Source organism: Zonotrichia leucophrys, chromosome 1, assembly GCF_028769735.1.
Source record: "Zonotrichia leucophrys gambelii isolate GWCS_2022_RI chromosome 1, RI_Zleu_2.0, whole genome shotgun sequence".
NCBI lineage: Eukaryota > Metazoa > Chordata > Aves > Passeriformes > Passerellidae > Zonotrichia > Zonotrichia leucophrys.
In genome coordinates this window covers 81,209,086-81,236,768 of record NC_088169.1, presented here as the reverse complement: position 1 = coordinate 81,236,768, position 27,683 = coordinate 81,209,086, and the positions used below count along the sequence as shown (strand labels likewise).

Below are 27,683 nucleotides of genomic sequence, written 5' to 3'. Positions count from 1 at the left end.
TTTTTCAGTTTATTCGTCTAGTACACAATTATCTGATTGGTTCCCATTAAAAAAAGTTCTATAAATTCTATAAATCTTTGCAAATGTATAGACTAGCCCAGCACATAGGCTTTTTTCTAAGGCATCAGCAGCAGGCTTAACTGAAATAAAAAATGGGTCTCTGAGACAGCATGACAGTGCTGAACACACATTGGATCAGTGCTGAAAACTCAAAGCAGGACAGAAGCACAAACTCTCTGGTTAATATGTTATTAGCATTGGCTTTTTATTGTCTAATATCAGAAATGGTTACTCCACACTCCCTTTCATTTCAGAAAAGTCAGAATGCATGTTCATACAAGCAATAAAATCACACGAATTTACAACGTTGTTGGCATCCTCAGAGGAGCTCTGGAACCGGGTGAGCATCAGATGCTTGATGATTTTAATTCCTTCTTTTGTATTTGTGTTGTACTTGTTTTGTATTTCTATTGTACTTGTGTTGTAAGAAAATTAAAGTGTTTTAGATAACCATACAATACAGAGTCTTAAGAAATTCTTAGTAGTAGTAGTTTTTCTGTCCTTCCCATCACACTATTTGTCATTGGCATTCCCAAGAGTAGCTTTCCCTTTAAAATAGAGTGATAGACATCAGAGAATGTTTTTTTATTATGCCTATCACTTTACAGTAGGCTTCACCTTACATCAGTCATACATTTTGCCTTTGCAAAAATTAACATAATTCAAATTACAGAAACCTAGTGATGATTTGGAACATTAACATTATACTATTGATACTATTGATATAATATATATTGATACATTATACTATTGTAGCAGGTCATACAGAACAAAGACTTTTAGATGGAAAAATATTTATTAAATATTTATGGTCTTTAGTTGCAGACCTTAGTAGAATAAGTGAATGATTGCCGATTCCCTTAAGAAATAAACTTGTAGCACTGGTATTGAACTTCATATTTGATTTCATACAAGTAATGATACAATCAAAGGAAATCACAGGTAATCCTAGTGCATTTTTAATTATTAATTGATACTGTATGTTTGTTTCCAGACAGATATATTATTTTAGGTGGTCATAGAGACTCTTGGGTGTTTGGTGGTATTGATCCAACCACTGGTGCTGCAGTTCTGCAAGAAATTGTACGGAGTTTTGGTAAAATGAAGATGGAAGGTAACTTACTTACTGCAGATGTAAAATGATGGATATGGAAAACAGCGGCTTTGAGGATCAGTGCTTCCATAAGCTGTTGTATTGATTTAACTTTTCACCTCTACAGAAGGTGTTATTTCTCATTATGAAAGTTGTAGATTAATTGAAGAGATACATATGTGGCATTGCCTGGTAGTTGGCTGAATTTATCCCCTCGTGAGTGTAATGGTACCCTCTTAGCTATCAGAGTGAAAATATTGCATTAAGAAGAAATGCCTCTGCAGTAATATGTTCCTCTAAGGATTTTAGAGAGGAATATTTTTTACTGTTATATCAGTTAAGTGCTGTTTTTAAAGCAATTGCAATTAACTGTGGTCAGTAGACTTTTAAAGTATAAGTTGAAAATTCAAGTTTAATGATGTAATTGCAGGTTGGAGACCTAGACGAACTATTATTTTTGCTAGCTGGGATGCAGAAGAATTTGGATTATTGGGTTCCACAGAGTGGGCTGAGGTAAATAAAAAAACCTGTGTAAAGTAAAGCAAAACTTGAAAGTGTGTTGCAGGTGACTGCAGTACCCAGGATCTATTCCTAAACTGCAATCAAAAACTCTGTGGTAAAATTGGAGTACAACAGACTCCTTCAGGTGTTGTGGGGCACTCATGGTATTTATATAAATTACCTACCTACCTAGCTTCTTACAACATAAGTGCACTAACTCTTCTAAGATTCAAAAATCTACTTTGATTCAAAGCTAATATCCCACAGTGGTCTCTAGTGGAAATCTATCTCATAATTTAACAGAATTATAACATTTTATTTAATCCAGATTGGTCTAACTTTCTATTTGAGAAATTCCTTAGTTTCTATAAATTCAAGTCCAGATCCTGAACCTCTGATCTGTAAGCATGCCAAGCCTTTGGTACAAAAATCAATCCTACTGTGCAAATGAAAGAATAGATAATTTATGAGTGAATAGAGTCAAAATTCCTGTGAATTCCATCATTGTAGAGTCTCGGGGGCAGGACGGTCAATTAATTCTATAGGAGGATCTCTGACTATATACCTGCCAAGAAGAATGTTGGCAAATTCAGAAATGAGGTTCTGGGTATTTTTATCTTCCTTTTCCTATTGGACATGCTATTTTTATCTTCCTTTTCCTGCCTGCGGGAGGAATGTTGGGAAATTCAGAAGTGAGGTTCTGAATACTTATATCTTCCTTTTCCTATTGGGCATATTCAGTTCTTATTAGATTTGTTCAACCCCAATAAGAAATATAGGTCTTACAAGAGTTTTCATTGCTTTTTCTGTAAAATCCAAATTAGAAATAGAGCAGGAAGAAAACTGCCTGATAAAACACATTTCTGCTGAACTATGTCAATTTATTAGTACTGAATAGTTTAACAGAAATGTGTTGTCTTATTCTTCTATTAGAATTTTATTTACAAGTTAATATTTAGCTGTGTGTATAGAGCTTTCAGAACCTATAAAATAAAAAATCTTTTAGTTTAGATTATTGGCATGTATTTCAGCAAATCACAAAATTACATAGCAAAATGGCACATGTCAGAGGAGATAACAAACCCAGAAAAATGCTTCCAAACACCAAGGGGATTCCATCACTCTTCTGTTAACAAAGCTGAGATTTCTATTCCTTCAGATTTGCATTATTTTTTTCACTCATAAACTGTTAGGCTTCCAGCTTTAACAATGTCTTCATCTTACTGCTGGTTTATGAAACATGAAGAAAAAGTAATTTAAATTATTTTAAATAATTTACTGAGATATTTTAAATAGTTGGCATTAAATTTTCATCCCACCTGAGCTCCTGAACTCCACTGGTGGCAAAAATATCTGTATGTAAAACTTTATTTGTGATTTCTTTGTCTGTGTACCATTGCATACATATAGGTGCTGTCAAGAAAAAAGCCACACAATTGTTTTCATTATGAGGAATATGAAACAATGATGCTTAAGAAACCAATTTCTCTTGAACAAGGCATTAATAAATTAGGGAGTTTTCTCATGTTCTATTTGTTAAATATAGCTACTCCTGTTCTGTAATGGGTTTTGTGTAATAATTTGGTATCTAGTAATCATTAATTATTTCATGAAATAGCAGCTGTAAAAGGTTAGAAAACTGTAGGCACAGTTCATATTTGAATGTGTCTTTTAATTTTATTTTTCCTTACTTCATCTTGGTGGTGTGCATTACTACTTTTTTAGACCTAAATTAGATTCAGTTTCTCTAGAGACATTCCTCACAGCTTACATTCCTCTTCTCTGCAGCTGTCACGTATTAAATCTCGAGGAAAATTAACCCATGATGTTCACCATCTTCTGTGTAACAGAAAGAATTCAGCTGTGGCAACACTCTTTTCATACACAGATGATCTCCATAGCTTATAAACAAAGATACTTATTTATACTGCAAATATGATTTTGCATATATGCAAGGCCCCATATAGGCAAGCACAGTCTTGCTCCCTCCCATCACATTCTTTTTATGATCTCCTCTCCTTGTTTTTCTTTTTTTTCTTTTTTTTTTAACATTATGTAGTTATTAATTAACAATTAAATTTTTAGTTCATGTGACTTACGAATTATTAGTTGGATTATAAATTGAATTACTCAAGTAACAATTGCTAACCTAATTAAAATATCTGTCACAAAGCCAAAATCTCATGAAATACCACTTGTTAATTAGAATATAAATTTCAAACATAATAAGAGTTTGAAAAAAAAATAAACAAGATGTCGGTATATATTTAGCATGAAAGCAATGCTTAGTGAACTCAAAATAGTCAGTCAACTGCATTTAAGAAGAAAATTTCAGTGCTTTGACTTTCCCTTTTGAAAAGGAAGATTGTAGATGTGTCAGGAGTGCTTGGTTTATCAGTGTTAAAACTGAGTTCAGTGCTGGGAGCACATATGGAAAATGATGGGATGAAAAGCATGGAGGAATTCTGGCTGAGCTCACAGTCACATGTTGCATGTTCAGAAAGTCCAGAAGTGCAGAGCTAAAATGCATGTAATAACCTAATTTTACTGTGCTACAATTCTATCCAGTAATTTTTCTGCTCCATTTTGCTCTTGTGTGATGCAGCAGGCAGCACCTACACTTTGTGGATGTTTTCCACAACAAATTAAGTCCCAGAAAGGAGTAATGAATTTCATATGCCCAGAACATTTACCCATCGTCAAACAATATAATTAGTAAGGTACACAGTAGGAATTATCCTGACTGAGATCTGAATGGTAATGCTCTAAAAAGCAATGCACTTGACCTGCTCTTGACTAAATGCCACTAATTGGAAGTAAGAATTATACATTTACAACCCTAGGAAAATGCCAAAGTCCTTCAGGAACGGGCAGTCGCTTACATCAACGCAGATTCTTCTATAGAAGGTGGGTCTTTTCTTTTGAACTTTACCTGCCTTTACAGCTGTAATTTTTATTAGTTCTCTGTCAGTTATTTACTGCATGAGATAGCTATTGTGGTGTGCAGAATAAGTGTAGCAAATATGGAGTTAAGAGGAGAGAGAGGACAATTTAGGTTTTCACATTGCTTTCTTTTGCAAGTAGTGTCATCCATGAGCTGCAGTCCACGTTTCTGAGCCCAGAATATCTCCTCTGGAGGAGTTTATTATTCTGTGCTGATGAACTGAGAATTCTGTATGTTAAACTGTCTCTTAGCTGCATTAACTTTAATTTACAATTGCAGTTTTAATATATGACAATCTGCTCCTTGTTCTGGTCACAGCTCCAGCTCCTTTCCCTCTGGAATTATAATATTTTGAGACAATAAATTATTATGATGGTAAGACCTCAGGCTTACACTTTGTGGGGGTGGAAGATGCTTTGGTGCTTTGAGCCAGTGCACTAACTTTTGTTGATTACCAGGAGCAGGGGGTTATATATTTATTACAGCAGGACTTTTTTTAAAAAATAGACCCTGAAAACTGTTTCACAAATAAAACCTTATCCACCATTATCCAATTTACTGTGTCCCTCAGATTATGAGAAGAATATGCCATTCAGGAATGCTGCTTAGAAACTGGGCTTTGTTTTTTTGAGAGGGCCCAACACTATGATCTATATTGTAAAAGCCTTCTGAAATTGTGCTGGACTTTATTACAGAAAGACCTTTTTTACTGTTTTCTGTGCTGAAATAATAGTCAGAAGGGTCCTGTGAAGCTGCTCTGCATCATAACATCTGTTACTTAGGGCATTACTCTTCCCATGTCAAATCCAACTTATTTGGGCTTCCTGTGTGTGAATAAAATTGATATCTACAGGCATATTTAGGAACTCTTTTTATTCCTGTCAGCTAAAAATTTTGTCTATCACAAGAGGATTGGAAAGAAAGAAAAGCCAAACCCAGTTTCTAAATGCTCAGTTGGAGCTGGGAAATAAGGAGGGTTAGAGCTGTTCCTTCATTTATGCAGCCTAGATGCTGTGTTAAAAGTAGACCAGAATTTCACACCTAGGAAATCTCACAAATGAAATAATAGTTTACAACTGCTTCATATTCTCACCATGGATTGTAACGCATATTTTTTAGCTGGTTTGCAGCCAACATGCTGCTGCCTTAACAATTTTCTTCTAAATCTTGATTGTTCAAACATGTCTCTTGCTTTATGCATTAAAGGAAATGCGAAAGCAAAACAACTGGAAAAGAAGTGTGTAATAAGGAAAAGAACACCATGTTCAGTGCACTCGCTTAAATACCTTGGGCATCTCTCACCTGAGCAGTAAAATCCCCTGTGGACTCATAGCACTAATATACTCTGAAAATTATTTTGTTTATCATCATATGTTGTCCACAACACTTCTTATACCACTTTTTGGACAGTGAATTATTTCTATTTATTGTCCTATAGCAATAAAAAGAAGCAAAGCGAGTCATTGTTTTAAGCACTTTTGTGGCTTGAATTTCCAGTTTTCACATACAGACTCTCCTTGGAAACATCAATAACATTATCTGGTATTTTTTCCATCATCTCACTGTCTGCCTTCTGTTCAACAAAAGCTTTGGGAAGTGTATGAGTGACAAGGGCTTGTAGCTAATGAGGGATAATTAGGCATACTTTAGAGCTGTGGGAAGGTTTAATTACATTACTGTGGATGTACTATAACCAATACTTTATTGCCTTGTAGTGGCAGTAGCTTACAAAGTGAGACCATGCAGTCTATTGCTGTATATATCTGAGGCAAGATCGAAATTTTTGCCTTAGTCAAAAAGTTTTTCTAAGAAAGGACTGCAGGGTTTAGTCCATTAAGAAGATAAAGCCACTAGTACATGAAGGGAAAATTTCCATGTTTTTGTTTCATTTTCAGGTAACTACACATTAAGAGTTGACTGTACCCCTCTTCTCTACAAACTGGTGTATAATCTGACAAAAGAGGTATAGAATCAATCTACTTTTCTGCCTTTTTAACAATAAGTAAGACTCTAAGTTTATTTGATAAAATTGGACTATCATACCAGAGTCTTTTTATTGCTGTGCTAGAAGAGTCCACCAAAATCAATAGCAAAACATCCCATCAGCAGTACACAGTCCATGCTCACAGTTCCTCAGTATTCTTAAAAGGATGGAAATGTGTCACTGACATAAGTGGAATCTTATTTGCAGTATACAGTAAAAATAATAATAATAAAAGCAAAATGCTTGAGCAAGACCAATTCTGTAAAGTTATAAACATTGAAGGGAAATATTTTTGACATTGGCTGGCTACCATTTTCTCTCTGTCTATTCCCCTGAATCTCCTCCATATCTCACTCAGCCTCTGAAATATGTGATAAATATTGAAGGATTAAGAAGGTGTTTTAGCAGGTCTGATGTGTGGATTTGCTTTGTTTTAAGTGGTCAAACCATGACTCCTTTACTTTCACCTCTCGGGATATGTTATCATAATGCTGAAAGGTTGTGATTCATTAAAGCGTGGAATTTTATTTTCCATATGAGTTAACCAGATTAGACTTCTGAGCTATTGCCACGACCCTCAGATGTGGATTCATCTCAGCTAACAAAAGACAGAACAACAGCAACACAGGCTCCCTGTAAAGGCATTGGGTAGAAATTGGTGCCTTTAGGATGAGATTTGTTTGACCAAATGTGGTTGCCTACCTTTGTATGCACTGAACTCAAACTATTCCCCCCCTAATCTTAAGGGAGCTCAGGTCACTTGGTCCAGTGTTAAAATCTGCCCTGCAATGGCACTTAGTAGGATGACTCCAGCTACCAATCTCCCATCGTGCTAGATGCATTCATCCCAAGTTATTTTCAAACACAGCACACTTCTACCACCTGAAATGCCATGGTTCAGATCTGGGAAAGTTTATCTGTGCTATTCCCATGATTTTCTTTTCTTTTCTATGTTTTATTTTCCTGTCAATTCTGTCTTAATCTTTCATCCTTGCAGAGGGAAGAAGCTGTGCTGTTCAAATATTAGCTCTGACACTTGGCACACTGAAGAGCATTCTCTTTTGTCTAAAAAAATTTTCGTGTCCTTAGTGCTGCAGGGCCCTTGATAAAATAATTTACTTTCTGTCTGCACTAAGCCACTAACTCAGGAAGACATTTCACTGTAAAAGATAAACAAAGTTATAAAAAAGTGCTCAATGCTAAAATTAGCACCTAGATCTAATCTTAAGTCAACTATTCAGCTATTGCTGGTTTGAGTAGAAAACTTCCATTAAAGTACCATGCAAAGTACTTCAGACTGACTTGTAAAAATAAATGTCACATTCGCTGTTATTTTAGCTTTTAACAGTAGAAGTATGATGTTAACAATAGAAAACCTGGAAGCCTGATTGTGCTTGTCCAAAGAAAAGTTATTTCTGTTCATATTAAGGTGTCCAACATCCAGTTATCCAACATCCAATGATCTCTTTGCTCTTCTTGTTTTTTTTTTCTCACCAGAAAGAAGTCTAGTGTACACATGAAGTGTTTTCTTTCAGGGAGTTCTGCATTTAATTGTGGTCTAGCTACAGATGGGACATTGAGCTGTTGACTGTCTTCTGGGCCCTGCTTTACTGCCAGGGTTTAGACATTTGGTCACCACCAAATGGTGTCTGCAGTAGTTCAGCTCCAATCCTCCTGTGATTATCACTGCTTCTTTTGAATTTATACTTAGAGAACTCTTCATCTTCTCTTGAGTTAGCAGGAAGCTTATGCTGATCCTAGATTTGGATCTAAGTCAGGGCAAATATGTTTTACTGTGCTCTCAGTGTTGTATGAAAAAGCTGACTGATGTTTTTACATGACCAAAGCTGTTAGAATAACATCTTTGCCAGAGCATAGAGTGCTTTTCCTCCCACATGTCAGAGTTCAGCTTGCTCTTATTAATGTGCAGTTTTCACTTTAGCCCTAGGACTTGACCAGAATACCCAGAAAATGACAGCAGCCAAGCAGTTATTTCACAAAGTTTTATTTTCCTGCTAGCTGCTGACAGAATCTCAGAGGTCAGAACTCTTTGCTATTTCAATTTGGAGTCTGAATGTTTTTCAAGGTTGAATTTAAGTCTCAACAACATGGTGGGACCATGTAAGTGTCCATGAACATTTATGCTTTGTATTTTGGAAAAAAAAATTCCAATCCTCTGCACATAATAGCCAATCTTACACTTAAAGGACCATGTCTATTAAAGGTTGTTTAAGTGTAGGTGGAGACCAGGGTTGGAGTCTTGACTTATTTCTACTCTGCCACAGATTTTCTGAGAGCTTTTGTCAACTTATTTTATACTCTTTCATAGTTCTGCTGGCAGCATGATGACAACACTAATACTTACCTTTTCCATCCTGGTTACAGAGTTTTTGGGGTTTTTTTTGAGGTGCAGGTGTGAGACCTACATTTGTACATACAGTGTCTTGCACAATGATTCTCCAGGCTTGGTTGAGTTCCCTTGGAACTGCTATAATTATTTTGTACCTTTCCTGCAGAACAAGCAGTGGAATTTTAGGTTTAGCCTTGTTGAGAGAATATTGCTGCTGTGCAGGGGAAACCTCAGGACAAACAGGCTTGTGATTTTCATCTCCCCATGCCTGCTGAAAGGAAAACAGGTTCCAGTATACTGAGGAGTCCCACACTATTACATTTGCTGTTGTGTGTGTCCATGCACATTTCCCCTGTAGTAGATGAGCTCCAGGTAGCATCCTTTTAACCTGTCCTTTCCTACTGTCTGTGGTTGGTTCCAAGTGCCTGTGAGATGCTTTCCTTGTTTGGGAATGCATAAATGTGAGTAACAAATGTCAATATTCGCTTCCCTGCAAGCAGCAGCACTGCTGGGTAAGAATGAAGCTGGGAGCTGCAAAGATCTCCTTTGATAATGAATCGAGTTAGAGGTATTTCCAATGAGATTATCATATTTCCCTCTCCAGATTTTAAGCCCTGATGAGGGTTATGAAAATAAATCTCTTTATGAGAGCTGGCTGGAGAAAGATCCCTCATCTGAAAATAATAACTTTCCCAGGTAAGTTAATATGTTTCGGGGTTTATTACCCCAATATTTTAATCATATCATGGCATGGCTACTCACTAGAATTTTTTGAGATGTGCTATTTATGGCAGAAATAAAAAACCTTTTAGTGCAAGGTGACCCTCTAGCAATAATATTTTTAATAGTAAAATAAAATAGTATTATTTTTATTTAATGATGGTGACATTATTCCTGTGATGAAATGAAGCCTCACACTTCTAAAGTCCTTTATATTAGTAGAAAAGCAATTTGAAAAGCATTCAAAAGAAAGCAGGGTGGGGAAAGGGTTCAAAACATAGTTTAGTCACCTACTAGATAAGACAAAATCAAAATTGTTAGGATAAGCAAACAGCTGAAAGAAGCTGCCTAGAGCAGTAATTAAAAAGCAGTAATTAAAAATCTTGAGATAATTATTTCTTGTTTATTCAATGAATGTAAATGTATTACATTACAAATCTATATATGAGTGTAGTAGCATTTCATATTTCAAGGTGTTGCAACTCCAAAACACTCTTTCCACCTGTGACTGAGAAAGGCTCAATCTTATTCCCAGTGTGGCGTTACTGACATAAGGCACACAGATCTGCTCCCTTTTGTGATTTGACAAAAATCTTCTGCGTGTTTCTGGCTCTGCTAAGATGAGTTTCTGGATTCATTAGACCCACTGAGATTTCTTCCTTTTGAAAAAGCAGTCACATTTGATCTTTCTTAGTTGATGCACATCATTCCTTATGTACACTAACTTCAGCAGGAAACAGAAGAAACATTTTTTTTTTTTTTGCTGATAAACACTAATTATTCATCCGGCCAGACACATAAACCTGAAACTTAACTTCAAATGTAAATATTTGAAAATACTTGGGGTGCTGTGTCTGCCTTGTGCCGCCTGCTCGCCCCTGCCACGCCGCAGCTCCCCATCAGATGGCAGCGGCGGCCCACGGGTGCCGGGTGCGGGAATGCCGAATTTCCAGTGGGAATTATTTATCGGCCTCGGGTTCTGCTGCGGAATGTGCCAAGCACACAAACACATCTGTCTTTACACATACTGCTGCCCAATTCGTATTAGTTTGGAAATAGATGATTGATGTTTTAAGACGGCAGAGACGTGGCTGATACAGTTTTATGGCTCCTGTGCATAAATTGTTTGCATTTTTAATGTCAGCGCTGCCATAATTAGGATTGCTGCAATTAAAAGATCTTCGTAGCAATATTGGATACTGAATCAGAGTGCTGGAATAAAATCAGTTAAGTAATTAAGCTTGCCATTCATCTAGCCTTTGATTTTGCTAGTGTCCCTGATGTGCCCTTCAGAAGAACTGACCTCAATTTCTCTGAAAAATCTGCATTTTGCATAAATTACTACCACACTGTTCAGCAAGTGCCCTTACTAAGATGTTGTCTTTTCTGCTTGCAGAATAAATAAACTGGGGTCAGGCAGTGATTTTGAAGCTTACTTCCAGCGACTGGGAATTGCATCAGGCAGAGCTCGTTACACCAAGAACAAGGTAAGTTTGACAGACTGTGTGAACAAGTTTGATAGTGCTGAGCAGTCATCCTGTTAAAAGCATTTATTCATAATTAATAAAAAAGCTTCAAAGCATCTTTGACTGGTTTGTATACAGTGATGTTTCTTAATTTAGCAAGAAACCTAAATGTTTGGAGAATAAAACATGTTAACAGTGGCGTGTATATTCTATAGGATGTCAAGTTCACAGAGAGGTATTTATAGAGTCTGATTGAAGGTGGACAGTTTGTTCCACCATGCTATTAATAGTCCCCTTAATATACAAATCTTCCATAGCTGTGTTCAGAAACAGCTACAGAAGGTAAAAAGGGGCTGTGATTGAAGACTTTTGCTATCCAAACTCCAAACTGTTTTCACTCTGGGAGAAGGCAACCTCCATGCAGTGGAACTGAAGGCAGGTCTGTGTGGGTAGAGAGAAGGAAGCCTGCTCACTTAATCCTGTGCAGCAGTCCATGAAGTCAGATTGGTTTAATTTTTTAATACAAACACACACAAATGAAGGATATTAAATTCTGTTTTGTAACAGATAGCTTTTTTTATTTGGAAACCAAACAAAGCATCAGAGTCATAAAGGGATCAATACATGTTTTAACTCCAGTCAGAATACAGGGCATTGACAAATTTGCTTGCTCTTTTCCAGAAAGCAGACAAATTCAGCAATTATCCTGTTTATCACACTGTGTATGAGACATTTGAGCTAGTGGAAAAATTTTATGACCCCACCTTCAAGAAACAGCTAACAATTGCCCAGTTACGAGGAAAACTGGTTTATGACCTAGCAGATTCCCAGGTCATTCCATTTGACTCTAGAGACTATGGAGAAGCCTTAAAAGGATACAGCAACAGAATTTATAAATTAGCCAAGAAGCATGAGGAACAGCTGAAACTTTACAAAGTATCATTTGGTGAGTAACAGCCACAGGTCTGGGCATTAATTAGAATCGTGCAGGGACATGTTACATCTGTCATAGCTCTGCAAATTAATTCCTTTCTTTCCTGTTTGAAATTTGCCCTCATGGTAAAGAGCCTCAATTTTTTTTTTTTTTTCCTAAACACAACACAGGTTTAGCTCATTATTGTCTTGATAAGAGGGTGTGGTGGATTCAGTGCTGGTCACTTGCTAAGGGTTATAAGAATTTTGATGCATATTATTAATTACAGGCCTTATTACAGAGCTGACAGGCAGTCAAGGACCTCGAATGTAGGACAAAGAGGTATCTCAGCCTAGTCCTCACTGCCTTGCTTAAAAAAGAAGTCAAGTGTTTATGGCAACTGCTTGAAATTGAGGGACATAGGTGTCCATTCCTCTTCATCCAAAACTTCATCTGACCCTGGGGAGCTCCACCATCTCCCTCAGTGCCTGGCTGCCATTTTTAAGCCACAGGAGCACCTTTCCAGCTCTCCTGCATGAATACATCTGTTTGCTGAGCACCTGAGCACATTGTTCTGGAGCCCATAAAACAGGTCTAAAGCAGCACAGTGCTCAGGATCCCAGGCTGGGATAGCTTCCACAGTCATTTTCAGTCTCCTCTTTTTTTCTTCTTTTTTCCTTCTTGCCTTGATCACTCCTTGTGTTTCTGCACCAAGGAGATATTTCAGTCAGTCCTGATTCACTTGCTATCTGATGAACCCATGATTTAGAGACACAAATCACCTTTTGGAGATGCAGTCCTCGTTTGGGGCATGTGAAACATTGTAAGAAACTCAAATTGAACCCACATTTGGGGGAAATTAAAAATTATGCTTGAAATGTCATTAATGGTTTAGGTGAAAAATTGACTGTTTTGAGAAGACACCCTTTTTTGTAAAAAGGCCTCTTGAGACAGAGGAAGCATCTTGTTTGATGGATCATCTGGTCTGAGATTCTGTAAAACACCAAGAGTTCCTTCAATATGTTCTAATGTTCACTGCAGCATGTCTTGTAAGATCAAATATTTTTTTTTTTTTTTGCAGTAGTAGAGCATCTATCAAAATATCTGCGAAATCATTTATTTTCATTGTTTTTTTATCTATTTTCAGATTAAAAGTTGCACAAACTACCTCCTGACCAATGCATCTATTCTCATTCCTAGAATTTAGAAGCAATCTTCTACTTTTAGCTTTTTTTTTTCGCCCAAATAACACTGAGACCTCTCCTTAATAACTTTATAAATCTGTTATTTTGACTGTTTTTTACAAGGCATGTTTTTCAGTCTCATCATTGTTTTCATGGTTCTTCTCTGATGCCTGATAAATTTTAAATTATTTCTTGAATGAAGCTAAATTTTCTAATTTTTTATTTATTGTATTTCACCAGAGTATATTAAATAACATAGGTAAGTTTTACAATACTGTGAAAATTAAAGTTTGTTTCACTCAGCATTTTCATAGATTTGCTTATTGTCAGCACTGAATGTCAGAAAATTGTTGATTAGGCCTAACTAAATCATATAATTGTCCTTTAAAATAATAGATTAAGGTTCTTATTTGCATTTGGATTCACATTTTAGCTATTCATCTGCAACAATGAAGGCTGGAATGTTTTTTTTATAAAATTTGTGCATGTAGTCATATGCTATCAGGAAATAATATTTTCAAGTGGGGAAAAAAGAAATGTGATGTTTTCTAAAATAACCAACATTGACAACACTGAAGAGCTAGTGAACATGAACACCAAGTTTCTTACATTATTTTTCAGATGGTCTTTTTTTTTTTTTTTCTCTTAAATCCCCTCCTACTGCTTCTGAAATATAATCTGTTGTTGTGATATGGCCATGATGTCAGCAGGGCAGGACTCTGCCCCTGGCAAACTGAGAGCTCTTGCCACAGGGCTGTGGACAAGTGTGAATTCTCACCCTCACAAGGTGACATGTCCCTCTGGGCTGCAGTCTGTAAACATCTCGCATACATAAAATCTGTGCCTCCAATTGCACCAACTAAACAACAGCAATAAGACGAAAATGAAGCGAGTGTAGGCTTGTGATGAATAAATAAGTTTGCTAGAAATAGGAGAGCAAATGAGTCTGAGGAACAGCTTTCAATAGCAGCCCTGGGAACAGAAAGCCTGTCACGTGAAATTGGATGATAAAGCTATAAACAGTGAAGGGATAATTGTTGCCAGCAGAGGACTGGATTTAGGGGATGATCTAATCCTATGTCCCATCTTCCTGCACAGTTGAAGAGACGATACTCTGGTTTAGCCAAAGTCTTCTGAAACTTGTGGGCAAAATTTACAAGCTTTAAAATGTCTTCCTTTCTAGTCGAGTTGAGTGTTGATGGGGCCAGAATTTGGTGTCATAACCTCCACCTGTGATTTATTCTGATAACTTGCATAAATCAATACTTTTTCCAGGTCTGTATTAAATAGAGCCTTCCACATCACAGTTGCCACTGCCATTAAAAGGAAGGTCTGCTGCTTCTCTAAGTTATTCCACATGTGTTGGATGTACAGGGCAGGGAAAAGCAGCAGCCGTTCCTGCCCACCTGCCTGCACACAGCCAGGCAATCCCCTGGGGGCTGAGTGGCGCTGCTGGGGGACAGCATGGGGGAACCTGGCACAGGCACCTCCTGTGCTGCGATTCCAGCATGCAGCCAGCACAGGACTTGTAGCCTGCTGTGCCTGTCCCTGTGTGCCACGACAGCTGTGCCTCCTGTGCCTCACCTCGCCCTGCCCAGAGCTCGTATCGCGCTCTCCTGTGGTGCTGTGAATGGCACATCGTTCTCCTCAGCAACATCCTGCTGTTCTCCCACAGCCTTCTGGAACAGCTGGGGTTTCTGACGGAAGTCAGGCTTTTATACCTGAACACTGCAGTGCATTTGTTTAACAGGAAACTGCAGAGCTCTCAGTTTGCAACGACAGCCAGTTTTTTGCTTGCAGGGCAAAGGGAAGATGTATGGTTGTGAAAGCTTTCCCAAGCACTCTGCTTTCCTGCTGGTCTCATTGCAAAAGGTATTTGCTAGTAGTGCAGCTCTTTAAAGTCTGCACTAGGGAAAGTAATCAATTATGTAGAAATTACAAAATTAATGCTATTATATCAGCAAGACAAATGTAGTTCTTCTCCCACTGGGCAACTGAAAGGTATATTTGGCTTAGTGAATACTATGAAGTTGTTCATGTAGTCCTTCCATTCCTAGATCCACTTTTTTCTGCTGTGGTGAACTTCTCAAAGGCTGCTTCTGAATTTCACGGGAGACTTGAACAAGTTGACAAGAAAGAGTAAGTCAGAAAAAAAATTATTTGTATATATGTATATATGAATATATTTATGTCCTGGTTTGCCTTAGGTAGCCAGAGTGGCAGCTCTTTATTTCTTCTGCTACACAAGGATTCTCTCTGATGAGTGTAGAACAGAGCTCTGAGCCCTGAGACAGGCACTATCTTTTAAGATGAAATAGCAGATATAGGAATGTTTCCTGATTGATACTATGAGCTGTAGAGCTTATTACTAGTATCAGGTTGTCATTAAAATTACTGTAATATGTGGAAAGGCAGGTAGCAATGAAAGTTAGAGTTGGACTGAGATCTGTTTAGACTATACATGAGGGCTGTAGGCGATGCCATTTGAAGGGATAGAATGTAAGAGAATAGTGCAGAAGGTGGTCTCACCCCTGAGGAGTTGCAGCTGTAATAATCACCCAAGATTAGGAACAGGCCTGCCCTTAATAGGCCACAGCTGTGTCCAGTAAGAAGAAGAGTGCTACAAAAGAGTGGGGTAGCTGGGTGAGGAGAGAGCTGCAGTTTGTTGTCTGTGTTGTGAAGGAGGAGTCAGTGCTGCAAGGAGTTGCCCTTGAGAAATCACTGAGAATGTATGGGACTTTTGCAATATGATGACAACAATGCCAGAATTTTTCCTTTCAGCGTGCTTCAAAGATAGAGGATGATGGCTCAGAATATCTGAGATATCCATATGATGCTTGACAGCCTAAGGCCCCTTGCAGGACTCCTATGCCCTCTGAATGCAGTCACTGCAAGCCACATATGATACCAGTTGTGTTTAGGCAGCTGAATCCCATCCTTACTATGTGACTGTATAGGTTGGAACAGGACTATGGACATTTGGCTTATGAGTGGACAGTAAACTTTAGCTATCTTCATCTGTGTAAATCTTGGTCTTCTCCATTCCCTTAAGTGGCATCTTTCCAGTGCCATTTAATACTAAGCAAGTATCTGACACTCTCAGAAAGTTTTCCATTTTATTTTGCATAGTGTGAAATGTTTTCTGTTGTTTTCTAACACAGAAACATCAATTCATTAATATAACATGGATTCAGAATCTCCATTTGCAAAACCTCATCTTTTTTTGTAAACTGTAAACCACACTTGTCTTTTTTTCTTTTTCTGTTAAAAAAAAAAAAGTGTTTTAAATGAAACTGGAAGGTTGTGTTTCCCTGCTGTGTGACATTTCTCTGTCTCCCTCTCCTGCAGTTCGGTTGCAGTGCGCATCATGAATGATCAGCTGATGTTGGTAGAAAGAGCTTTCACTGATCCTCTGGGCTTGCCAGGGAGGAAGTTTTACAGGTGAGGCTGAAAGTTTCTTGACCTGCTGTCTAAGGCACCCTATTTTTGCAGCAGACTGGCCAGTTGAATTGCTGTATGGTCTCACAGCAATTACAGTTCAACACATTGCTTTAGTACAATTCAGCAAGTAGTGGACTTTGTTTATAATCCTTAAGGAGAACTCCTTGGCTGCATCAGTCTTTTATCTATTTATCAGGCATGGTTAAACCACAACAGCATTATACTCTTTTACTTGTAGGTGTGCAGTACTACTGCTGTTACAACTTGCTCATGTGATTGTCTGCAAAGTGAGGATTGAGTGAAGAAAGAATGAACTGTTTAGAAAAAAAATAAAGTGAAAAGAGGGTAGAGTAAACGAGAACAGATGTGTAATGAGGGTCAGTTGAAGAGAGAAGCCAAGAAAGAAGAGCTTGGAGGGTTTGGAGAGGGAGGGACCCTTCAGCACAGGATAAAGGCCTGTGAGCTGTGCTGCACAGCCCCATCTGTCCCAGTTTTGGCTGCTTCTGTAGGTGCTCCAAAAGGTTAAACCACTAACTACTATATCCTTTCTAGAAACCCAGGGGTTTTGTTAGGAATACCTGACAAGATGCCAGCTTTCAGTGTCAGGGGTGCAAGTACCTCACTTTGCTTTCAGTATCCCCCTTTTCCTAACAACTGGGTATGACTAACTCACTGATGGATGGCTTTCATGCCATGCCAGAAGTCTTTCAGGCAGGTAGAACTGGAATCACACTTCCATCCTCCTAGGATAACCTGTTATTCACACTTTGAGAAGAATTAAGTAATTTCTTTCTAGAAATTTTCTTTTGGGTGTTGGGTATCATTTGGAGCTGTATGGGTTTTTTTTTTATTCTTAGTTCTTACTTGCTTGCATTTATTAATGACATTTTAATGTTTCTTTTCATTTGGGAGGACTTTTTCGCATGGTGTAAATGTGCTTTGATACTTCATAGTTATAATAAATTTAATTGCAAATCTACGGCTATTCATTATTTAGGAAAAAAAACTATACCAAAAAATAAGATTGATATTTTGTGTAGTTCTGATCCATTATGATCACATCTCTTCTCAATAATTCATGCTTTTCTCAAGAATTCGCCCACAGATTTTTTTTCTCCCTCCTTTTAAATTCCTTTCCCAGGTAAGTAATCTGCTGACCATCATGCAGCTACTTAGCTGTTTTTGAGTTTTCTACTCCATTTCTCACAACACATCTGTAACTAGTTTTACTCCCTGTTCTCGACTGGCAAATTACTTAGGTTTGTTGAGCTCCCATTTTCAAAAAGTGTAACGTGGTTTTGTTCCTAATTAGACAAATGCGTCATCTCTTCCCAAGGAAAACGTCACCTGACCTAAATCTGCGCCCTTTCCAACAGATTTTAAACTTGAGATTGTTCCTGTCCTTTTAAAGATCAATTTCCTGTGTGTTTAGTGAGTTCTGATCTTCCTGGGATTCATAGCTGTTTATATAGTACACATACAATGAACACACACCCCATTAATAGTTTCTTTTATGCAGGATAATTGCCTTTTTCTTCTTTTCCCACAGACATGTTATCTTTGCTCCAAGCAGCCACAACAAATACGCAGGAGAATCCTTCCCAGGAATCTATGATGCCATGTTTGATATTGAAAGCAAAGCTGATCAACATGAAGCCTGGGAAGAAGTGAAGAGGCAGATTTCCATTGCAGCCTTCACTGTGCAGGCAGCAGCAGACACACTGAAGGAAGTAGCATAGGATGAGGGCTTTGAAAACTCCCACAGCAGAGTGTGGCACACAGAGCTGTCAGGCTGCTGCAGTGTCCCAGTGTCCCTGTCTGCCCTGCCTGAGTCTCCAGCCTCCCAAACCACATGGCAGGTGAGCAGAGCTCTGTGTGCCAGAGAGCTCCTGTGCTCGGAATTGCTGCATCTCTGCTAGTGACAGAATGGTAGCTTCATGAACAACCCTGGGTAGAAGGAAATTTGGCTTTGGGGAGAAGTGGGAAGAGGGAGAAGCAGGAACAATCAGTTTCTGATTAGAATTTTCTGAGAGATCTACCAGCATTGAGGACCCAATATTTTGGATGTATAGTTATGAAAACAATTATTTGCCAAGCTACCTGAAAATTTTGTCCACAGCAGTGATCGACATCACACATTTTGATGAAAAAAATGCAATACTCACCCTGTACATTTTTCTTGTTCTGATAATTACTTTTATAACAGAAGACACCAAAGCTATCTCTGCCTTTCAGAATCTATTCTGCAGGACTGGTGAATGCTCTTTACACTGATTTGCTTTCTTTTCCTCGAAAAAAATAAGCGACTCTCCTACTGGTTGCCAAAGCAGTACTGGCCATTCTTGATAATCAAGGAAAGCATCTGCTTATGTGCAGAAATTCAAAAGCATGCTTTCAGTGGACTGCACATCCATCCCTCTGAAAGTCTCCATGCATCTCCCTCCTTTGAAAAAGTGCAAATCTCTCTCCCTGCTCTTTTTGGCACCTTCTCTAGTTCTGAACCCATGGCAGCTTTTGTTCCTATTTTCTCCCAGGCAATCTCTTTCATATTTTTTCATCTGAAGGAGCTGGAGGACACTTACTATCAGCATGGAGCTTGAGATAATTCTGTCTTCAAGTAAGACCTGAACGACATTTCCCAGTAGGAGCTGATTTTACATTCAAAGAGGAACTGAAATGCTTGAAAAGGCCAGTTGTGCAAAACTGTTTAGTTTGTATAAAAAGAAAAAAAAAATTAAAATTTCTTGCTTCATTTGCCCTTAGGTGTAATTCTCATCTATATGCTTTAAAACTAATAAAATTGCTAGAATTTTACTGAATCATATTCCAGCTTGTGGAAACTGACATTAGCCAATTTCATCTCTTATGTAAAATATACTACACTTTTTCTCACTACCATAAATTGCACCACGTTGTAGGAATAAAATCTTAGTTTTATGGGGAATAGAACAGATGTGGCCCTAAAAAGGAGAGAATTAGAAAAGCAGGACAGAGTTGCTGTTCTCATCTCAGATGCCTTGAATTCAAACACAGGAACCAGAAATAATTTGTGGGAAGCTGTTTTGGGGGATATATGCCAGCAAGAAGAGAGGCTTTCACTGGTATTGCCTCCAATACACTTCCATGAAAGATGAAGGATTATGTGCTTCTTGTGGATGTTTTTCTCATACCTTACTGCTCAATTGCTTTTTGCAGATCAAACCTTAGGCACATGAGGAAATTACACTTCTACAGTCCATGCTTTACCTCTTCTGTTGGGAAATGGAGTGCAAAACTGACCTTGCTAGCACACACATAAGAGACAGGAGTAGCTGATGCTGGGGCACAGAACAGGTGATTCTTTCCCTCTGCTCTGGCAAGGCTCCACCTGGAGTGCTGCTTCCAGCCCTGAGGCCCCAGCATAACAGCTGTGTGGGCCTTGTTGGAGCAAGTCCAGAGGAAGCTATGAAGATGATCAAAGGGCTGGAGAATCTCTCTCATGAGCACAAGACTGAGATGGCTACAGTTGTTCAGCCTAGGAAAGAGCAGGCTCTGGAAAGACATTATTTACAGCCTTTGAGTAGCTAAAGAAGGCTGAAGAGGGATTATTTACAGGTGTGTAGTGATAGGATAAGGGGGGATGGCTTCAAACTGGAAGAAGGAGGGTTTAGAGTAGAAGAAATTCTTTACTGTGAGGGTGATGAGGCACTGGGACAGGTTGCCCAAAGAAGTTGATGCCCCATCCCTGGAGGTGTTCAAGACCAGGCTGGAAGGAGCTCTGAGCAACCTGAGGTCTAGTGGAAGACATCCCTGCCCATGGCTGGAACTAGAGGATATTTAGGGTCCCTTCCAACCTAAACCATTCTATGATCCTATGAACAGTGGATACATTTTTGTTGTTCTCTTTACTTTTACCTAACTAACTCACAGTTTTCATCTCATCTGTGGCTGAACTTAGTGCTTACGAATTTCTTGCTAAGATGTGACTGGTACATAACTGCACTGGGTTTTTCTTCCCTTTCTCTGAATCTTGTGCCATTCCTGCTCCATCATAACTTTACATTAACTGCACTGGGCATTACTGAATGTGCCACCAAGGGAGTTTTAGGATATCTAGATGGTGGGAAAAAGCCATGAGTGCCTGTTCCTCATGAGCAGCAGCCAACTTTGGATCTGCCAGTGGTTGCTGCTGAAGGATCATCAGAGTATAAGGCAAACAAGGAGCTTCCACATTGTAAGGAAATATTTGTTGAAATTTTCTTCTTCCTTCGTTTACAGAAATGTATAAACCAATGAACAAATGTTTCACCAGTAAATTCGACTCTTTCAGTGGCAGGTAGCCTTAGAGGTTCTGTACTATTACCTTACTGCTGCAAAAGAGCACACAATCTCTCCTTGCTTCCCTGTGCAGTTTGAAGCTGTAAGAATAAATTACAGCTCACAGCAGGCTGAATGCACAGCTGGCATTGATTGCTTTGTTCCTCTTGTCAACTTAATTGATAACTCTGTGAATGTGAGATTCATCATGACCAGCTACATCCTGAGAAGTACACAAAATATATTAAATCTATTTCCATTCCTGTCTATAAAGTTCTACTGAGGCAGAGTGATATCCAAACCCTTATAAATAAGGAAACCAAACCACTTATAAATTGCTTATACTAAATTCCACAAAATCCCTTATTCTTCGTATTTTAAGGATCAGTTACTCAGACCTCTAATTGTCTTTCCTTCCTCAATGAGTAGAATCTTAAGTTTTATAGATAAACAAACAAGACTCTTATCTTGTTGCTCTCCCCCAGTGCAAACTGTAGCTCTGCCTTCCCATAATTTTAAAGTATGGGAAGGGAATTTTTCATAATAATCTTTACAGATGGGTAACATTGTGCTTCCCCAATTCCAGTTGCCCAGTTACTTCACTCAGCCTGGCTGAAACAATCAGTGAATCCTTACAAAGGGGAGAAACTGACCCTTCATCCTAGTAGACTGGAGCTGCGAAACAATCTGGCAAAATTAAACTTGGATATCTGGGTTGTCAATTGCCTCTTTAGAAAATCAGTTCCAAAGGGACAGTGCCTGGAAGTTTATTTCAGCTTGGAAACAAACTTTTTAGTAGAACCTGTTGCATTAGTACATAAGGTAATAGTTTTGAACAGGAGAAGGGTCAATTTAGATTGGATACAAGTAGGATTTTTACAATGCAGGTGAGGAAACACCAGAACAAGTTGCCCAGATTGATGGTAGACACCCCATCCCTGGAAACATCCAGGATCAGAGCTCTGAATAACCTGATCTAGCTGAAAATGGCAATGGGATTGGACTGGATAGCCTTTAAAGATCCCTTTCAACCCAAACCTTTGATGCGATGATTGAGATTCTCTTATGGTTGAAATACCTTTGCCTTGACTTTGGAAAGAAATCTGTAACATTAGGTGCTGGAATCTCCAGGTGACACTCTGTCAGACTCACCTGGGGACGTCTCTTGGCAGCTGGTAGAAATTGGACATGCATAACCTGTTTTCTCCTAAATTCCCCTAGTTTTATTAATAGGATTTCAGTGTACAGTTAACAGTGCTACTGAAAAAGCTGACTGATGGTGAACATCAGGAACTTCCCTATGGCAGAGCAGAGAAGACAACACTAATTAAATGAAATACAGAAATCTTGCTTCTGCTCCTCAGAGCAGAACCAAAGTGTTCTGTTCCTCAAAGACTAGCACCTGCTCATATAAAGTGTCCTTAGAGAAACCAGCAGGAGCTGAATTTAGCAAGCAGTCTTTGTTAAGGTAAAAGATTGTTCCCATTACACCACTGAGACTTGTGCCAGTTAGAATCTATAAGGTCAAGGATGCTTCTGTCAGCATCAACAGCGTTTCTCCTGATGGATGCTGCACCCTTAAACATCTTCAGCTCGGGGAATCTAGGAGGAGGATAAGAGTGCTTTGCTAGGCACCTCATGCAGGAGGGGCTGGACCTGGTTCAATTAAACTCCAAACATGTTCCAACCTTTCATTAAGGGAAAGAACAGGAGAGGCAATAATAGAAAAACATTTCACAGCAGGGATCGGATAAGAATAGACTTGCTAAGTTTACATGGCACCTTCCCCAGATGTGCTTTGCTAGCCTGCTGACAGTGCAGCTGACATGTTCCTGATGCTGCCATCCACACTACTTCCAAACTTGGCTGTACTTTTAGAAGGAAACTCAAGTCACAGTTGCTGGACACAGTGACGGTTGTGACAATGCACCCTTATGTAGCAGGAGTCCAGGCGGAGGAAACATGGCCAGCTGTGAACACAGAGCACTGAAAGATTTAGATCTGAGGTCGCTCATCCCTTCAGATATTTCTGCAACCACCCCCCCCCCCCCTACTGAAGCATTGCTTTTGTTTTCTCAGCTCTGTCTCCTAAGCCATATTTCCATACTCTCCACCAGAACCTGCATGCCTGGACACCACCTGCCTGCACTAAAACTCTCCTCAGTCTGCAGCACACACGGTATTATCCCAGCACAACCCTTACAGGAGTGTGGGTACTGACAGCAGTGACAGTGCTGTCCACTGCCACGGCAGAGGAGTCACATATAAGCATCCTGCCCAGTCTTATTACAGGCAGAAAAAAAATACACTTTGTAACTAAAGACAGGTTCATTGTTGGAATGCTCAAAATCTTAACTGTGTGATTGAAGAATGATTAGTCTCTACTATTAAAGAAAAAAAGAGAAGAAATTATAGTACAAACCTTTCAATGGAAAAGCAGTTATAATATTTATGAACTGTTTCTCTTCCTGGGATCTCTGTTATCCAGCAATGCCCCTTCTCCAATCGTCCCATAGTAGTCCTCTACACCACATCCCATGCCTCAGTTTTCAAGGCCCTTGCACGTATCCCTCTGCAACAGGGCACTAGAATCAGCAGTACGTTGCTCTACATAGTAAACCTGCTTTAGTTTTAGTAGTTATGTAAAAAAATACTTCTATAACAAGCAACCACAGAATGAGAAACAAGGTAACCCAAGTAAGACAAGAGCCACCCGGACCTGGGAAAACTTTTAACAGCCAAACAAGCCAGAACAAAGCCACAGGCAAGTTAAAAGAACAGACAAAGCAAGCCTGGCAGGTTCTGGGACCCTGCAGAGCAAGAATGAAGCTTCTGCCACACTACCAGCCACAGGAATCCTGTGTTCATTGGACTGTCAGCAGAGATTGGCATCTGGGTACTACATGGGGGAGGGTCCCAAGTTTTCTGAAGAAAAATCATTAAGCACAGCTATTTATCCATAGTCATATGCAAAATTAAAGTGTCCAGTCCTGGTAACCTGAGAAATGGATGAAATTAACCCAGCTTTTCTTTCTGTATTTTCAAACCACCTCTGCTCACCCAATTCAGCCAGACAGGATTTTGGTTTTGCAAACACCATTCTTGTCATCTGCATTCTGATAAAAGACAACCAGCCTGAGGACCAGATATTTGTACAGGACTCAGAATGTGACTGCAGGACTTGGCACTTGCCTCTCAGGCAGCATTACACTGTTTTGTACTAAAACACAATTACCAGAATATGGAGAACCTCTGGCAAAATCTATCAGCTCTGTAACAGCTACTGCTCAGTCTGCACAAAACTATACTTCAAACTTCAGTGAAGAACACCTGCAGTGCATGGAGGAAAAGGGAGGACGTACAATGCCACAGGTTGCAATACACTCCTGAATAGTTATGCTTACTGAAATACACTTATGGGGCAGTTTAAGGTAAAACATATGTGCATTATATAATGCAATTGTGAAAAGCAAAAACTCATTAAAATTACACATGGTTTAGCTTAAGAATTATGTGCTCAGCATTTGGGTATTATCACTAAACCACACTGAACTTTTGGCCACTTTTCACTGTACAAGTCCCAACTGTACTCAAGTGTTCAGGCAATGTGAGTCAATACAGCTGTTTAATTATAAATGCACATGTTGAGCTTGTTATTGAGCTAAACAAGCACTGACTCTGTGCTCACACAGCAAGGAGGTGAACCCTTACAAAGGTATGTGAGAAAAGTATAAAACACTGTTAAATTCAGCTGTTGGGAGTTTTCATTTGCATCACCCTTAGCACATCTTCTCTGAATTATTTTTCAACAACAAACATGTGACAATCTTTTTCTTAAAAGCTTATTTTCAACTACATTTCACTGTCCTCCATTCATCTTACCAACCTTCTCTTCTTTACAGCTGTTAATTGCTCATGGAAAGCACAAGCATCCCACTTAAGTTATCCAGTAAAGTAAAACTCTGGTAACAGAAGAGCCAACAAGCTTCCAGTTCACAAAGCTGCAGTTAAAGAACTTAAACTACCTCTTTACTGTAGGTTTCAAACATGAGTTTACACTCCAAATGTTAACTGCTTTCACTATGAGCAGAACGTTTAAAATTTGGGTTGTTTATATACATAATGATATAACCTGATTACAAGGCATTCCCTAAAAAAACCCCTAAATTAAGTCCCTTGGGGTATAGAAGCACACTGCATCAACTCTGCCTTGTTATACACAAGCCTGATTTCCAATTATGGAGGAACAAATTAGGTTAAGCACATTAGCCTAGAAGTATATTAGGTTAGTTTTTTTCCCAATCATGGAATTCGGCAATAATATTGCAGTATCAGTATTTATCATAGGTTTAAATCACATTGCTGAGAACAAGGTTTCTGGACTAAAAATATTTCACAGATCATTGTAATGTAAAAGATCTGCCTCTAGGTAGCTTTAAATGAATTTTGTTGCAATGCAGCTTTAAAATTTAACAAGGAACTAATTCTTCAAATACTTGTTTCTAGCAGGTAACAAAAATATTTTATTCAAAAGGATGCTTCCTTTTCTGCTTAACACTCATTTCACTGTGGATTAGTTTGCAATGTCTGTGACAATACATTGGTTACCCTCTGGTCAAAACATCTACACAAACTGTGGGAAAAGCCCAAGTATTTATTAATAATACCCTTCTGACCTTTCAAGAAATCAAGGTCTGGAAGATGAAAACAAAAAAATTAAAGCAACAGCACCATCAGCAACTTTAGAAACAGCCACTGTATCTGGAATTATTCCACTTCTGTTCCGTTAAGTTTGTGACAGCTCAAAAGTCTTGGACTGAACTATTCCTGTGAATGAGACAGGCCTCCATCTCAGTAACCACACTCAGATTTCTGCAAAACTCATATCCTGACTGGGCTGTAGCTTTAGAAAGCAACAAGCAAAGAAAGGAACAACAGGTGGGAAAAACCCCTTGGCGATGCAGTTTCACTCCCATATTGACCTACATGTGGAAAATGTCCACTGACATTTTACTTCAACAACCATGCTGCAAACTAACAGGGAAGTTCACACTTATAACAAAAGGAGTCAAACACAAACCCCAAATGCAACCAGCATGTAACAAGAATTTTATTGGATACGTTTAGAAAAAAACTAGAGCATGAAGACACGAGATTAATTTCTGCGTGTAAGTTTTGTGAATGTGCAGAATCAAATAGCCATGCGAAAAGTCATCTCCTCTTCAACTGTAATTCAAGACTCTTATAATGGCAAAATTATTACCACCCTTAAACAGTGTTCCAGACACATAACTCATTACTTTAAAAAGGATCTCCTTCCTGAACAGAAGTAAAAAAAATTTAGTAGCAAATTGGGAAAGACCAATCATTAACAGATACAGTATTTAATCAATACTCATGCCATGTTTAAAGAATGCAAGCCAAAAATGCATCATTATGAAGAATAGGTATATTTTTTTCCCAAGGCAAAATTCCTAGTAAAACTAATTCCTAAACTACTGAAATGGTGACTTGATAATGTACACAATCCAGAATATACCATCCAATGGAAGATTACTCTGTCAAGTTGTATCAGCACCTTAGAGTCAATATAGCTGATCAGCCCTGTGCTTAGCAATGTATTAACATTTCACATAAATTCCAATTCCTCCAAGAAATGTTCTTACAGATACAAGAACACAGAATTGTTAAGACTGGAAAAGCCTCTAAGGTCACCAGCCACCAAGGCAGCAGCACCACCATGTTCACCATTAACCCATATCCTCAAGTGCCATACCCGTATTTTTTTTAAACACCTCCAGGCACGGTGACTGCACTCTCCCCTGGGCAGCTTGTTCTAATCCCTGACAACCCCTTCCATAAAAACTGTTTTTCCTAACAATCTAAACCTCCCCTGGTGCAACTTGAGGCCGTTTCCTCTCATCCTCTATCACTTTTTACCTGAGATGTAATGTTAGGTATGAAATCTGTTAGATAGGAAAATGGGCTTATACATGAGGGAAAATATTAAGATTTCTGTCATAAACTTGTATACCCATGCAATTTTTTGTATTATAAAGGGATCATGAAGGTGAAGTTTTATATGCACCTGGACAGTCAGCTCTAACTCATGTGACATGCTTGTCTACATGTGTAACACATAAATCCATACTGAAACACACTACAGCTCTTAAACACTCATTTATAAAAATATAGTCAGACTGTATCAACTTATTTTGATAAGTACAGCACAAGATCTGAGAGCATGAAAAAAGAATGAATTCAACACTGAATACTCCTGCTCATACTGGTTTGCAATATAGTGTCATATTATTAGACAGGTGAATGCCTGTGATCAAATATCACTTTGCTTCCTTGACAAATCTTGCTTTTGGGAAAGTAGCCATCATGATTGGTTTAGTACACCACAGTTGGCCTCCCTTCTCTCCATACTTACTAATAAAAGTTGCAGCCAAGCCAATATTCCATCAAAGTGTTTGCTACCACTATGTATGTCAGGATGTCATTGCATGAAACACCAGGAACAACCCTTGGTGTATTGAAGCCTGTTGTGAGCAACTGCTCAAAACACACAAATTCAATGACTGATACAGCTCTTGGAGTTTCAGGATAGATGCAGACATATGGTTATAAATAACTGCTAAGAATAGCTTCAGTTAAACAGACAGCTTATGGCAGTCAAGGCCATCTGAAGGGTTACACTTTTATTTTGAAAAGCATCCCAGGCCACA

The 27,683-nt window shown here is 38.7% G+C and overlaps 1 protein-coding gene across 7 annotated transcripts in view; it reads left to right on the top strand.

The window, feature by feature from the left end:
* The window catches only part of NAALAD2 (N-acetylated alpha-linked acidic dipeptidase 2), a 32,450-nt gene extending 11,397 nt beyond the window's left edge, over window positions 1-21,053 (top strand). For all 7 annotated transcript variants that reach the window (XM_064719106.1, XM_064719127.1, XM_064719117.1 and 4 more), the window contains 11 exons: window positions 315-400; window positions 1,055-1,174; window positions 1,584-1,666; window positions 4,498-4,561; window positions 6,494-6,561; window positions 9,537-9,628; window positions 11,049-11,139; window positions 11,800-12,064; window positions 15,273-15,354; window positions 16,564-16,656; window positions 18,206-21,053. In XM_064719106.1, the coding sequence (XP_064575176.1) occupies window positions 315-400; window positions 1,055-1,174; window positions 1,584-1,666; window positions 4,498-4,561; window positions 6,494-6,561; window positions 9,537-9,628; window positions 11,049-11,139; window positions 11,800-12,064; window positions 15,273-15,354; window positions 16,564-16,656; window positions 18,206-18,395 (1,234 nt within the window). In that variant the 3' untranslated portion in view covers window positions 18,396-21,053. The remainder of the gene's footprint in view (window positions 1-314; window positions 401-1,054; window positions 1,175-1,583; window positions 1,667-4,497; window positions 4,562-6,493; window positions 6,562-9,536; window positions 9,629-11,048; window positions 11,140-11,799; window positions 12,065-15,272; window positions 15,355-16,563; window positions 16,657-18,205) is intronic.
* Window positions 21,054-27,683: the final 6,630 nt, after the last annotated feature.